General features: G+C 31.5%; 4 protein-coding genes across 5 annotated transcripts; 2 read left to right on the top strand and 2 right to left on the bottom strand.

The window, feature by feature from the left end:
• Positions 1–461: 461 nt before the first annotated feature.
• LOC114162501 lies at positions 462–2,205 on the bottom strand. The gene is made up of 4 exons (XM_028046416.1): positions 1,754–2,205; positions 1,573–1,635; positions 1,298–1,372; positions 462–1,074 (listed from the first exon to the last, which is right to left on the bottom strand). The coding sequence occupies exons 1-4, from the start codon at positions 2,027–2,029 to the stop codon at positions 721–723; spliced, it is 768 nt and encodes a 255-aa protein (XP_027902217.1). The 5' UTR covers positions 2,030–2,205; the 3' UTR covers positions 462–720.
• A 2,849-nt stretch (positions 2,206–5,054) lies between these two features.
• On the bottom strand, positions 5,055–7,865 carry LOC114196299 (DNA ligase 1). Of its 2 annotated transcripts, XR_003606656.1 has the most exons (5): positions 7,599–7,865; positions 7,362–7,469; positions 7,198–7,268; positions 5,431–5,988; positions 5,055–5,254 (listed from the first exon to the last, which is right to left on the bottom strand). XR_003606656.1 is itself a non-coding variant. In XM_028086899.1 (4 exons), exons 1-4 carry the CDS (start codon positions 7,809–7,811, stop codon positions 5,664–5,666), a joined length of 717 nt encoding a protein of 238 aa, XP_027942700.1. In that variant the 5' UTR covers positions 7,812–7,865; the 3' UTR covers positions 5,287–5,663. The 2 variants fall into 2 exon arrangements, 1 of the variants encoding a protein (XP_027942700.1); XM_028086899.1 differs by lacking the exon at positions 5,055–5,254 and having other exon boundaries at positions 5,287–5,988.
• Positions 7,866–9,796: 1,931 nt separating this feature from the next.
• On the top strand, positions 9,797–10,222 carry LOC114163737. Its single transcript, XM_028048032.1, has one exon. The coding sequence runs from the start codon at positions 9,797–9,799 to the stop codon at positions 10,220–10,222; it is 426 nt and encodes a 141-aa protein (XP_027903833.1).
• A 1,539-nt stretch (positions 10,223–11,761) lies between these two features.
• LOC114164153 (putative ER lumen protein-retaining receptor C28H8.4) lies at positions 11,762–14,529 on the top strand. The gene is made up of 6 exons (XM_028048696.1): positions 11,762–12,054; positions 12,275–12,474; positions 13,174–13,314; positions 13,507–13,587; positions 14,035–14,159; positions 14,247–14,529. The coding sequence occupies exons 1-6, from the start codon at positions 11,832–11,834 to the stop codon at positions 14,293–14,295; spliced, it is 819 nt and encodes a 272-aa protein (XP_027904497.1). The 5' UTR covers positions 11,762–11,831; the 3' UTR covers positions 14,296–14,529.
• The last annotated feature ends 34 nt before the right edge of the window (positions 14,530–14,563 follow it).

Below are 14,563 nucleotides of genomic sequence, written 5' to 3'. Positions count from 1 at the left end.
GGGTAGAGTTACTGAAGTGCATCAACCTTATCCCACGTGCGTTGATACTCATAGTCTTGCACGGTCTAAAGACAAAAAAAATATAGTTAAACAGCACACAAACATGCACCATTATCTCATACTAATCGATTCCTTTCTGCACAAGCTAATATTTGGTTCATTTTTAAGAAATTCCATTTATGAGAGATCGAGGCCGATAAAAAAAAATAATTAAAAACACAACATTGTCATCATCATTATTTTCATGCATTCATTTATGACTAGTAATTAAAATCTTTAAAAACTAAACGTAATCGTATAATTATAGAAAAAAAAAACATCTAATGAGACATAAACAAAAATATTTATATTTAAAAGTAGATAGTTTGAAAAAATAACTAGAAGACACAGTGACCAGTGAGTAGGTAATGCTAAATGCTACACCGTTGCATCGATTGGTGCTTTTAAATTGCCTTAAACTCTGAATCAGAAACGTTATTATCATTATCATCATTCACGAAACAAAAATCCGACAAAATCTGAGAGAGCTTCCCTGATATATATACATTATGTTCTGTGAACAGAACACACTTTAAATTCCTTAGGAATAATACCAACACTAATGCTAAAGAGTGAGAGAAAGAATAGGAAGAAGAATTCTATGTGTATGAAAATAAAGGATTTGGTTAATATAATGATAGTAATAATATTATAATTATTATGATTATTATATCATCATCATCATCTACAAGAGTAACGGGGTTTACTAATTCCTATTGAATTCTTGAACCTGTAAATGTGAAGCCTATTCTGACGGGCCTGAGCTGCCATGGCCCTACTCAGATTCCTGTTAGCCACATTCACACTCATATCCAACGGTTCACAAAACTCCAAACCCATGGACTCTTCCAGTGGTAGGTTCAGATCGGGAATTCCAATTGGGCCCACATCGTTACTACTCGAGGATGCTACTCCCGACGACGCCGTTGCGACTCCGCACGCCGACTGATTCAAGATCAACGGTGGATGATGCGCCACACCGGAGAACTGCGGTTGCTTGTGTTCTACAACACCTTGCATTGGGCCATGACTTAGCTGTAAAAAAAAAATAGCAATTCAATAATCAATAAATCAATAAATCTAAATAAAGAAGTGGACCCACCATCAGAAAAACAAAAGATAAAGCAACATAAATATAACTAGAACGAGAAATACCCAACAAAAAAGAAAAAAAAAAAAAAAGAGATAAACCCAAAAAGAAAAGAAAAGAAAATTGGCATACTAGTGGGAGTAGTAGCAGTAGCGGCAGTAATAATACCTCTTGTTTTCTTGCTTTCAACTTCAAATTGTAGTCTTTCAACTTGTCAAAGTAACACTGGACGTTCTTAATCTCCTGCAAGGAATTTTTCACAGATCAACGACGGTTAAGCAAGATTTCTTCTTTCCTTTTCAAAATTTCACTCTTCTATTTAAGACGGTCCAAATCCAAACACCGGAAACTCGGGAAACAACCCGTGTTACCGGGTTACTCGCTAAACCCCATCTCTTACAATCGATTAAATTCAAACAGAGGAAGAAAGAGAGAGAAGTTACCCCGGAGAGTAAATCGTTGTCTTTGCTCAAATCCTGTATAATCTTCACACAGTGTTCTCTCTTCTGCGAGTTTTCAAGTAAACCCACAAATTACGAGGACGAAAGAAGAGACGCAGAAGAAAAAACATAGATTTGAAAGATTAAAGATAAAAGATAAAAGATAAAAGGAAAAGGAAAATACCCTTTTGAGAGAAACGTTTCGTCTGAAGAGAGAGGTTGGGTTTTCATCGGATTCACTGGGAGAGAAGGAGAGAGGGGTTGCGGGGCTCGAAGCTTCCTCTGCTTTCGGATTAGCACTAATCACAGATCTCTTTTTCTTCCGACCCCACGACTGTGGAAGGATTCCGCGGACGCACCCGAATTCCAATATAAAACTTCGGAGCTTCACGAGGATTTCCGCTACTTCGTTCTCCCTCGTACTGTACGATGAGACACTGGACCCAGTCCTCTGTTTCATCCTCGTAATCTTTCTCCACTGGTTCTACTAATCTCCGTTTGGCGTTCCTCTAAATTTGAATTCCCATTGCAGAGAACAAAGAGGATGAGCGAAACAGATAGAGTAAGAAGGATGAAGAAGAGATAGGAGAGAGAGAGAGAGAGAGAGTTTGTGTTTTTGTGTTGGTAGGAAGAAAGAGGCTCCTTCTGCGTCTGCTTAATAAAAAGAGAATTTGGAAATCCACAGCACGCGCTGAAGGTTGACACGTGTCGTGTGTGGAAGAATTGAGGTGACTAGGGTTTATGGTTGCTTTGAGTGATTTTTTGGTCGCGCTCTTTTTTGCAATCCGATAGGATTCATTGGTCGTGCCATTCATTCAACCAAACCAGAGACTTATCACTTTTTCTTATGCAGATCGTTACCACACTATTCATATTATTTCTTTTAATACTTTTTTTTTTACCAGATTTTATGTATGTTTAAATATTCTTTTAAAAATATTTGATATTGTTTCAAGTAAGCAGCTTATAAGTTATTAGAGTGTATTTCAAAGAAAGCAAGTGGCCTGTTAAATACAATAATTAGTTGTTTTTGTTAATTTACGTGTTATTTTTTAAATAGATAAAAAAAAATAACAATGAAATATCCAAATATTAAAAAGTAAAAGATTACTGCTAAAATATAAATTTCTGTCGAATCTCCTTATAATATTTAGAACATTTTTTATTGAATGTTTTAAATAGGTGTAGAAAATAAAATCTTATGGGATACATACGATACTTTCTAAAATAGAGAATGATATTACTTTTTATCAATTAGATTCTTAATGTTATTTTTCATTCTCGTTGTTGGTCATGTAAAAGAAATAAAAACTCATTGGATTATAAGTTACAATGCATAATAGATTTTGACATTTATAATAATTATTTAAAAACTAATATCTAAAGAAATTTTAGTTTAATAATAAGGATTTAAATACACCTATGTTGACTAATAATACTATCATACGTGTCAATTTTGTTGGACATAATTAAAATGTATCTTAACTGCTATACCACTGTTTTATTTTTCCTTTTTTTAATTATTAAGTTACGTTAAACTTTTATAAATATTTATTTTTTATTCTTTTAAATGAGTCGGAGCTATCTTAAATCATCTTAGTTATGTAATCTGATTTAATAAAATACATTATCATATGAAAAAAACTGTTAGTTATCTTCAAATTATATTTCTGAAAATATATTTGGGAAATTTAAATATGAATTATTGGTGTACGTATATTATGCAAAACGACAAAGTATTCTTGTAATTTTATATGGTTTAATTTGATTCTATTGTTCATGTTTTAGTTTTTACTTGTTCGTACAACTTTTACCCTCTTTTATTATGGTATTTGTATATAGGAATTTATAATATTTTCAAACATTTAAATTCATTATACACAAAATTTATATATTTCCATAAATATACTACATTTAAAATAAAAGAAATTACTGCCAAAATATCTCAAAATATAAATACATGACAATTTTTCAACAGATTCGGTGATAGTATTATTCCTCGAACATAATAACAGTTTAAAAATATAATAGTGCAATGTATTGAACAAGTAACATAATAAGATATAAACTAATTCAAATTCATAAATGTATAATAATCTATAATACATGGATAATACAGGAACATGATACATGTATCGAATATGACACTTATCTTATATTTATTTTAAAAATAACAAGATACGACATGTGATATATGTATATTGAAAAATATACAAAAATTCTTAAAATCATGATAAATATATTATTATTATTTTTGTGAATCCAAACTAAAATTATATATACTAAGCACTGTTAAAATAAGGGTTAAATATGTTTTTGGTCCTTTAATTTTTAATGAATTTTGGAATTAATATAATTCAAAATTTTGGACCAATTTAATCATTCATTTATCAAAATACGTGAATTTAGTCATTTTAATCAAATTTTGTTAAGTTTAATTCATATATTCTAAAATTCTTATATTTAATAAGAAAAGTAAACTAATATTTATAACAATTAGAAATATTCTATTTAACAATTCAATATAAGTATTATATTCAATTTATAATTAAATTTAAAAAATAATTAATAAAAATGTCAATTTTAAAAAGTATTAGTATAATTTTTATAAAAGGTATTAAATTTAAGATAAATTTTAAAGGAAAAAAATTTATTCATTTTAATAAAATTAGGATTAAATTGAACAAAAATAACGAATATAAAGACTAAATTGAACACAAAAAATAAAACAACTACAAACTAACACGTGACATTAACATGTGACACAATTATGACTTGTCACATGATCAATTTTTATAAAATTTAAAAAGTTAAAAAATTTTAAAAATTAAAAAAAAAAGGAATTGACATGTGACATGTACAGTTTAAAAAACGTTAATTACTTAAACACTGTTAGTAAAAATAACTAAATTAACCAAAATTTAACAAAAATGAAAACCTAAATGAACACAAAAAAAAAAGACCAAATTAAATAAAAACAATAAAAATAAAAACAAAATATATATTTAAACCTATAAAGTATTAGCGTTACTTATCGTGCCACGGGACTTGACATGTGAAAAAGAAAAATTACAAATTGATGCAGAACAATACTAATAACAAAATTTGTAAGATACTAATGAAACTAACTTAATTAAGTCAACTTTTTTTAAAATTATAAATCAATTAAAACAAAAATTTAGATAGCATAAATCAAAATTGAGACCAAATAAATAATTAAATAATTTGTTTAAGTTTAACACTTTTGTCCACGGCATAGATAAGAATTTAACTACATGTCTAATCAATAAAAAAAATGTTTTACAATTCAGATTAAATCCACTTTTTGTCCTTTCAATCATGAAATGTACTTTAATTACTCGTAAACATGTATATAAAATGTATGATGACAAATCCACTATCTATTATGTCATAAGAAAAAAAAACACTAGTTGAAAATGGAAACGATTTGGCTAGGTAAAGTTTAAAAAACAATGCCAAATCGATGATCAATAACTTATGTATGGCTTGCAGTAGCTACCTCAACAAAATTAAATTTGCAAATGTAACTTACAAGATTCTGATTCCTGCAACCTTCCCCATCCTTATACTCCTTATAATAAGCTCTCATCTCCGATAAAATCCCACAATCCTTAAACTCAATCTCCTTGCACAAGAGTCTATTTTTCTCTAAGATGCATGCCCTCTGAGAACAAAAAAATCATGAATATCTCAAAGTTACACATCAAAAAGAAATCATCAATCCTCGATTCCTCTGCTGATGAAACCGCATGCGTGCAAGTGAATGATAAAGGAAAAACAGGAAAGAGATACAAAAATAAAAAAGCAAAAACAATTAGAAGTGAAGGAATAGTTTTCCACCAGCTATTCACCATAGTTTTGCATAAGAACAATCCTTTTCTCTTAATTTACCCCCTCATCTTTCTCTTCCTCATCCTATCCAAATCCACAAAGAAAAAGTAATACATCAGACAAGACATACACGTGTGTCAGAGTGAAAGTTCAGATGTGAGTATTGAAGCATACTGTGGTTAACATTTCAAAAGTTAAATAACATCATATCAAAATAAAAATGTTGTTACGGATGGGCATAATTAAGCCATTTTTCTCCTCTTTGCTGCGGCTATAATAACTTCATCATCAGAATCAGTGACATCGTCATCTTCTGAGCTGAGAGCCTTAGACTTCCTCTTGTTAGACTGCTTCGCCGTGGGGTTCGTAGTGCTCTTTTTAAGAGAAGACAAAGGGGAAGTTGGGTTTTTCTTCTTAACAGTCACAGACTTGGTGCTACTCTTGGTGCTACTCTTCGCAGCCGATACCACCTTAACTGGAGAAGACAGCTTCTGCGGGAATTTCTTTTGTTTCTTCTCGAATACTTTTTTTGCAATTTCCTTAGGAAGCAACCCCGATTCCATCAGCCTGAAATTATGCGCAGTCATGGTCATGATAAATAAACAGTCTATATTCTTCATTAACTATGGAATGCATGCTTTATTGCTTGAAAGATAAACCGCAGATATAGATTTTTCTTATTTAAACAATGATTGCATTTTGAAACATGCTTAATGTAAAGTTTCAATAGTATGTGTCGCTTGTTGCTTAAGGTTTGTCACAACATGTTGAGGAGTGATTTAATGAGTGATCATAAACATGGGAAGTGGGGAAATACACATCTATTGTCAAAACTATTAACTATAAATAAAAAACTGATGTCACATCTACCACTTTAATCACTCTGATCTGATATAAAATGTATGAGTGTTGGCAACTGCTAGGTGCTACATACCCTTGGGATATAGGAGGGGACTCAGTTGAGCCAACATATCCTCCTTTTTTTCCCCTTCACTCTTATTTCTGTTTTCAAGTTGAGAATCAGAATTTGTCCATCTCCCTCAACATTTGAGAGGGATGAAAAATGGGTCAATCTCCACATAGGGGAGGAAAAACAGGGGGGCCTCCAGATCTGCCTTGAAAATGGTTTCTCGTTTGCCCAAACAATTTAATATGTTACCAAGACTCACTTGAGGTGTTATGAAAGCTGTGAAATTACTATTGAGCCAAATGCCCACCTCTTAACAGAATTGGTTTCATTCAACTGCGTTCAAGGTTACACATGAAACAGCATTCTACCACCCGTACAAAGTCCACTTCATTGGCAAAGATCTTTAGCCTGATATTATATCCCTAACAAATGAAAACTATCCACAGGGCATTTAGCCAACTGAGACCCTAAAATATTCATTAGTTTAAGCGTTTGAAAAGTTGCTCTTTATTCCAGTTACATGTGTCAAGATTTTTTAGCTAAAAGCATGCTAACTGTTCTTTCATCGCTGCATTCATTATTAACTCAAAAAACAAGCATAATTAGTTTATTCACAGTGAGAGCTTCACGGGCTCTTTCGGTGTTTTTGCTGGAGCCAAATGAGTATTTCAGCTAAATTATTAAATTCTACAAATATTGTTATAAGGGTTAAATTTTTTTTTGTAAGAGCTAACAAAGTCCTAATGGGGCAGAAAACAATAACAAAGCAATTCTACCTCCCTTGATAAATCACAACCTAGTTCCTTCCCTTCTTCATTCTCCAAAGTAAAGTTCCAGATGAAAAGAAGAAAAAAAAAAAAACTCACCAGATTTGTGACATTTCGCTCTGGGGAATTTGCTCGTATAAACTCTCGTAGAAAATTCGAAGAGGATCTTTCTGAAACATAGGAAGAATTACAACCCTGTTACTCAATTCAAAACTTTACATGACCCTAAACAAAAACGAGGGCAAAGAGAAGCATTCGGATACCTCCTCGGGTGGATCACGTTTCTGGCCAGGTAAATCATAAACCTTTTTCGCTCTCTTCTTCTCCTGCTCCTTTTCTTTCTCCTTTGTCTTCTTCTTTTTATTCACTTCCTACAATTTTAAACCCAAACAAATGAAGTAAAAACACAGTCAACTCCATATCATACCATAAACCTTTGAAAACAAATAAAATAATAAAAATGAAAAAGCAGAACTCAAAAACAAAAATGTAAGAGAAACCTTGGAGTTGGAGGTCCTTCTGGCGAGGGGAAGGTCGTCGTCGTCGTCGATTTCCTTCTTCACTTTAAGTTCCTTCTTTATGGGCACAGCTTTAGGTTTCTTCTTCATGGATTCGGGCTCTTCTTTCTTAACTTTTGCGACCATTTTGGAAACGGAACTCTTGTTGTTGGACTCCTCCTCTTTCTTCACCGGCTTAGAGTCATCCGAAGTCATTTCTCTGGAAAATCAACTTCAATCTGCAGTAAGGGGAAAATTCACATCGGGGTTATGAATACCAAAACTTTGTGTTTTGGACAGGCAAGATAGGCCTGGGCCCAAACAAGGTCCATATTACGTTTTTGTTCAACCCAACTTTCAAACATGGAGAATATTAGAAATATGATTACTTGGTTCCTTTTGTATTTACTAACAAAAACACAGTCTCAATATACTTTCGCATATTTTAAATTTCATATAAATTTAAGTTAAGATTATTAAAAATATATAATTAATTTTTAAATAGTTGTTAAATATAAATTTAAACAAATAACATATGTACATTAAATAAATTTTCAAAGTATTATAATGTTTTTTAGAATTTAAAGATAAAATATTTATAAAATAATTTATTTTTAAAATGATTATTAAAAATAAAAATGAGATAACAAGATATGAATATAAAAGAGAATATTTTTTTTTATATATTACTATAGATTAAATAAATATTTTTAGGAAATATTGATGGACAACATATATGTATATTAGTTCTGATATTTATAAAATAGACAACGATATTATAATGAGTGGATACTTGTTACTTGTTAATATATTCATCACTAAATTTTATTTAAATATTTTAAAAATAAGTAATTAAAATGAAATTATTAATTGAAAAATATTAATTATTAAAAAATTCTTTAAAATCGATTTTATAAAGTTGAAATTATTTTATCTTATGTATAAGTTTTTTATTCATTATATTTTTTTAAATAATTGATTATCTAATTTTTAAAGAAAAAATCACGAGTGTCCTATATTTTGATAAATATCACATCCAAATTTTAATGGAAAGTACACATTAAGTCCTTATTAAAAAAAAGATTTTCAATTAATTTTATTTTTAACTAGGAACTTAATTAAATAAAAAGATATAGAGACTAAAAATACATAAATATAGAAACTAAATTATTAAATAAGCCACCTTTTTATTATAAAAGAAAATTAATATAATTTGTTTCTATTTTGAAGTTTAATGAGTTACCATTTTTATATATCATTACTGTATTAAAGGTATTATCATTTTTGAAATTCTGAGAGTCCACTAAATTTTTGTTCTTGTAAGACATTTAAAAGAATTTTTGTTCTTTAAGACATTTAAGAGGTTAAGATAAAAAAATATATTTGTATTACTATTGGTCTTAACTCTTATTGAAGAAAAAGTTCAGATTGAAATGTTTAGTGATACTCTAAATTTGTGATTTTTTTTTGCGTGAAATCTTACAAAAGAAATTCACAAAAAAAAAGAAGTTTGCATGTAATTATTATATGTTGGACTATAATATTTGACAAACCTTTTATTTATAAAATTTTATTTTCAAAATATATATATATATATATATATATATATATATATATATATATATATATATTAAATGACAAACAATTTGGTGACAAAGTTAATAAAATTTCTAAATAAAGTAACTTTTTATTTTTTAATAAAAATTACAAAAATAAAATAATAAAATTTTAGAATTTTTTTTATAAAAATGGTTATTTATGAAATAAATAAAAGTTTGTCAAATATCATTTTCCATATAAAACATTTTTCTTCTCTTTGTAAATCATATTAAACTTTTTTTTTCATCAATTGAAATCCCGCCGCCGCCGCATATACATTGTGAACAATTTAAAGTTTAGCGTCATTTGTTAAAAAATAATTTTCAATTATATGTTATATTTTGATGAGACGATGAAGCATCGGTAGCCCAAACATGAGAATTTGTCCCTCCATTCCATATAAAAAGCTTTGGGTGGAAAAGCAACAAAGAATATATTCATGCAGTTCACCGCCCTCCAGTGGCTTTTCCTTTGGTATCAATCCCAAAGAGAAGACCTTAGAATTTATGCTAAAGCCAACACACAAATAATACACCAAATTCTGTGCTCTTCTGCACTATAAATAGTAGCCACCACACACTGCAGAAGTGAGAGAAACTAAAATGGTGTGGCCGTTGAAGGAGAGAAGGGGTCCAGCATGGAAGCAGGGGTGGACAACAAACACTTTGTGCTCTTTATCTGCGCCACCTCTGCAACTCCTCGCCATAGTTGCCATAGTCATGTTTTTGTTATTTGTTCCGTCTTACGTTAACTTCAAGTCCACCGTGCACACCGCCACTGTCGGTTTCCACCTCTTCCTCTTGCTGTTGCCCCTTTTCTTGATTGTCGTTGCCTACGCCATCTCTAAACATGGATCGCGCCTTGTGCTTCCGGCGCCGCCACCATTCTTGGGTGGCATACGACTGAGAACAGACGGCGGGGGGTTTCCCTGGGGCGTGGCGGCGTTGGTGGTGTTGCTTTTGGTTTTGGCCTCTTACCTCTCCAATTTCAGGTCCATGTGGTCACCTCTCATTTGGACACCCTACTAGATGCTGCAACTATCGTATCGTGTGTAATGTAAGTCATCGCCAATTTTGTGTACCAGTTCAAAATATATATTTTACTTTTGTTTTTGAGTTAGATAACTTTGTATCTTAAATTTTTCAAGAAAATTATGAAATTAAAAGGAGAGGGTTTCTGTTTCTACTTATTATTTTTTTTAATAAATAAATAATTCTCCATCAGGTTACACAGGATGTAATAGCCAGATCCTTTACATGCAATAGTGTCTGAGGTTTTCAGATTCCAAACACGTCATTAATTCCGAAAGTAGAAGAAACACTGTTACTGAAATGAAGTATGCGAGAAAAATATTATATACAATCATTCCTACCATCACAATCTCTTAGCAAATCAAATAAATGATATCATACTCTTCTGTCTCTCTCCCTCTCTCACACACACATATGTATATGTTTTCTTTTTCTAAATATATCAATACTTCTAATTATTTTTTTTGGGGGGTTTTTTCATTAAATAAGACCACTTTGATATGAATATGAGCAAGATTTACGAGTTGTTACATTTTGTATTAAAAATATGCCCCTTTTAACTAAATTAATGTTCTTAGGAATTTCTTTTATTTCAATTGCATTTTTTTAGGAAGCGTGTCCAAAAGAAAACTGAGTTTTCAATATTTAATTTATCTTTTAAAAAAAAAATACATGAAACAATATATTTTTTTCCAACTTTTCTGAAAAGACATGGTCACGAGAGATGAGGATAGATCGATTGAAATAAAAATTATGTTATTCCTATTAAATCATTTAATAGGATAAAAAAGGAATATTTTAATAAAAAGAAACATTAGTATTTACTTTTTTAAAATTTATACAATTATTCTCAATGATATTTAAATAATCAAAGTTTAATTACTTATAAGAATAAAATAAAAATTATAATTTTCAGAGTTGATTTTTTTTGATATGGAAACATTTGTCTAGCACAAAAGGAAATATCTTTCAAATCATACTAAAACAAAACATAGTTAAAAGGTAATATAGTGAATAAAGTTTTTCTTAACATTAATTTTATTAGGTTAAGTTTCTTTCTTTATCCTAATTCTTTCGTTATTTATACCACTGATTATTTAAGAAAAAAATTTCTTTCTGTCCATATTAAACCAGCATTTATTCTCTTGATAATGATCGGTTATTCAAGTATTTGTTGCGTAATGAACGGAAGTTGACTTTAATTTTAGTTTTTGTCTGTCTTTAAATATTATTTGTAAAAAAGTCCCCAGAAAATTGGTAAAATAATTTTACCCTCTCCTTTAGCATTTGCATTAATGGGCCATTACCAAATTCGTGAGTGGGCCGTGTCGTGTACGCACCCACCCACCTTCATAAACGAAAGATGCAGGGACGAGATGAAGTGGGAAGAAGAGTGGTTGAGCAACCCACCCGTCGCATATAAAACTAGTAAACAAAAACATCCAAACTAATGTCACACGTGTCGTTCTAAATCATCGTCAACTGAGAACACAGATTACATTAGATTGGATTGTATTTTTAGCTTCTTTCGGAACAAGTTAGAAAACACAAGACCAGACAAAGTGACAAACAAATAATCTGTTGGGAAAAGAAAAAAAGAAGAAGAATGAAGGGAAGCAAGAGGCCGATCCACACCGTCACGACATGGTTTCGGCGGCAACCGCCCAAGATGAAGGTCTTTCTTGCGGTGCTAATCGGCCTGGCCGCCTTGCTCTTCCTCAGAATCGTTGTTCATGACCACGATAGCCTTTTCGTTGCCGCGGAGTTTGTCCATGCATTAGGAATCTCCGTCCTCATTTACAAACTCACCAAGGAAAAAACCTGTGCCGGTACAAATCCCTTCATTTTCATTGCAATTTTACCTTCAACGCCTTTTTCCCCCCAAAAAAGATAAAAATTACCGTTGACATTTCAGGGTAGGGTTGTGTTAAATTGGACCTTTGGGTTGATGTGGTTTTCGCAGTGTTTTTCTATCCTGTTACGGTATTAGCAGAAATTAATGTTGCATGTTTTTTGTTTGAATGTAACGGGCGATTTAAATATTCGCAGGGCTTTCGCTGAAATCGCAGGAGCTGACGGCAATATTCCTAGGCGTAAGACTTTACTGCAGTTTTGTGATGGAATATGATATACACACCCTACTCGATATGGCAACATTGGGAACGACCATCTGGGTTATCTATATGATACGCTTCAAACTCAAATCTAGTTATATGGATGATAAGGATAACCTTGCAATATACTATGTGGTAAGTCATCTATTTTTTTATGTATAGACTATAGAGTATGTTTCCTTTTGTAAGTGAACAATATACCGTGCACTTCTTTTCTTTTCAGTTTGCAATGTTGCTTTCGTTCTGCCTTGCTCTTAAGCATCTCACAATTTCGTATGTAATTTTTATCTACGGACTAATGCCTGAGGAACTCTTGCATAAGAAACTTTTTTTTGTCCGGTTAGGCGTTAAATACAAAAAACTGCAGTTGGTCAAATTTGAGGTTTCTAATTGGATTAGGGTTGTGTTGAAAACAGTTTAGGAGCTTCTCAAATTTGTAAAATTATTATGTTATGTTATCTTTATGTTTATTGTTAGATGGATTTCCTTTTTTTCCTGCCTGTGTACTACAATTCTACTTGAAGTTTAGTTTCCAATAGATATTGTTGATTCCTTGTGTACTTTCTCCTCCTTAAGAGGAGTATGGATTTCAAGAAAAAGGAGAAGGGAAGGAGATCGTTTCAATGTGTTCTGTTATTCCTGCTAGTTTATTTGGCTGGATTACCTGTTCAGAAACAGAGTTATTAATGTCTGACTTTGAGGAAGTTGATATATGACATGTGCTTAATTCAATTTTTTGTTTTAAAAATCTTCATTGATGACTGAATGAATGGATGATTCAGTTCCTCTTCCTTTGAGTATGTGGTGTTCTGATTTTCTTTTACCAAAATGTAGGTGATACCTTGTGCTGTGCTGTCCTTGTTTATTCATCCAACAACCCGGCATCATACAGTTAATAGGATTCTCTGGGCATTTTGTGTTTATCTTGAAGCTGTCTCTGTTCTCCCTCAACTGCGGGTTATGCAGAACACTAAGGTCTCAGAGATATACTTTTCTGCCTATACCTTTTCCTTATTATCTATTATTTGTTTGAAATGCTGCTGCTGCTACTGATGTAATTATTTCCTTTGCCCGTTAGTCATCCTAAATACAGTGATCTGATCACCCAATTTTGCCTCTTAGTCTTTCTAAATAACGTTGGATTTAATTCTTAAATTCATGTTTCAGATCGTTGAACCATTCACAGCACACTATGTTTTTGCCCTGGGAGTTGCAAGGTTCTTGAGTTGTGCACATTGGGTTCTCCAGGTTTGTCAGATTTTGAACTTCTCCAAGTTTTTTTATCAACTAATTCTTTGAAATACATATAATAATAACATGTAGATTTGTGGTTGGAGAAATTTCATATTTAGAACCTTGAATTATGCATACTTTATTAGAAGCATTTGCTTGAATGTTTCTAAGAGAGTTGTTGCGTAAGAGTTTTGGCATCGAGACCTTTTGTTTGACAGTTATATCTTTTGATCTTCTCAACCATGTAGTTAACCTCTATCATGTTGATAATAGGTGACTATAAACAAGTTAGATGAATGAGCTTTTGATAAAGTTGAAGTGAATAAATGAACGTTAACTCATGCAAGAAATTGAAATCATTTACCTCCTTGAATCAATTTTTTCTTCTTTTCCTGTGAGTACTAGTTTAGTTCATTTTAACTGATTGTGTGATGAAGAAAATGACTGCTTTGTCTCCCTCAGGTAATAGATACTCATGGACGTCTACTAACTGCATTGGGTTACGGATTGTGGCCTTCATTTGTTCTTCTATCAGAAATTGTTCAAACTTTCATCCTGGCAGATTTTTGCTATTACTACGTCAAAAGGTGGATAGTAAAATTCAAAGAATATGCAATATCTTAATATGCTCTTTTGTCAACTTTCTAACGCTTTTCATTCTTCCTTGACTGCAGTCTTGTCGGAGGACAACTTGTTGTTCGGCTTCCTGCAGGAGTGGTGTAATTTTCACATTCCTTCTCAGATTCCTCAAGTTGAGAAATCCTTTGGCTTGTGGCACTTAGAAAGTCAGAATAGATATAGCAGCTAGAGGAGTTTGATAGGTTATGTATACGCGTCACCGAGTGAATTTGAGTTGAGAATGTACTACACATGTAACTTTCTGAAATTTTAGTTTATCTTTTGTTTTCATCACAGTTCTTCAACTTAGTATTAAGAAAAAGAGGAGTTTGACACTCATCCACTAAAATTACACTCACCTTGCAACTGTTTT

Source organism: Vigna unguiculata, chromosome 9 (genome assembly GCF_004118075.2).
Source record: "Vigna unguiculata cultivar IT97K-499-35 chromosome 9, ASM411807v1, whole genome shotgun sequence".
NCBI lineage: Eukaryota > Viridiplantae > Streptophyta > Magnoliopsida > Fabales > Fabaceae > Vigna > Vigna unguiculata.
The sequence above is the reverse complement of the archived record's forward strand: the minus strand, read 5'-3'. Positions and strand labels throughout refer to the sequence as shown.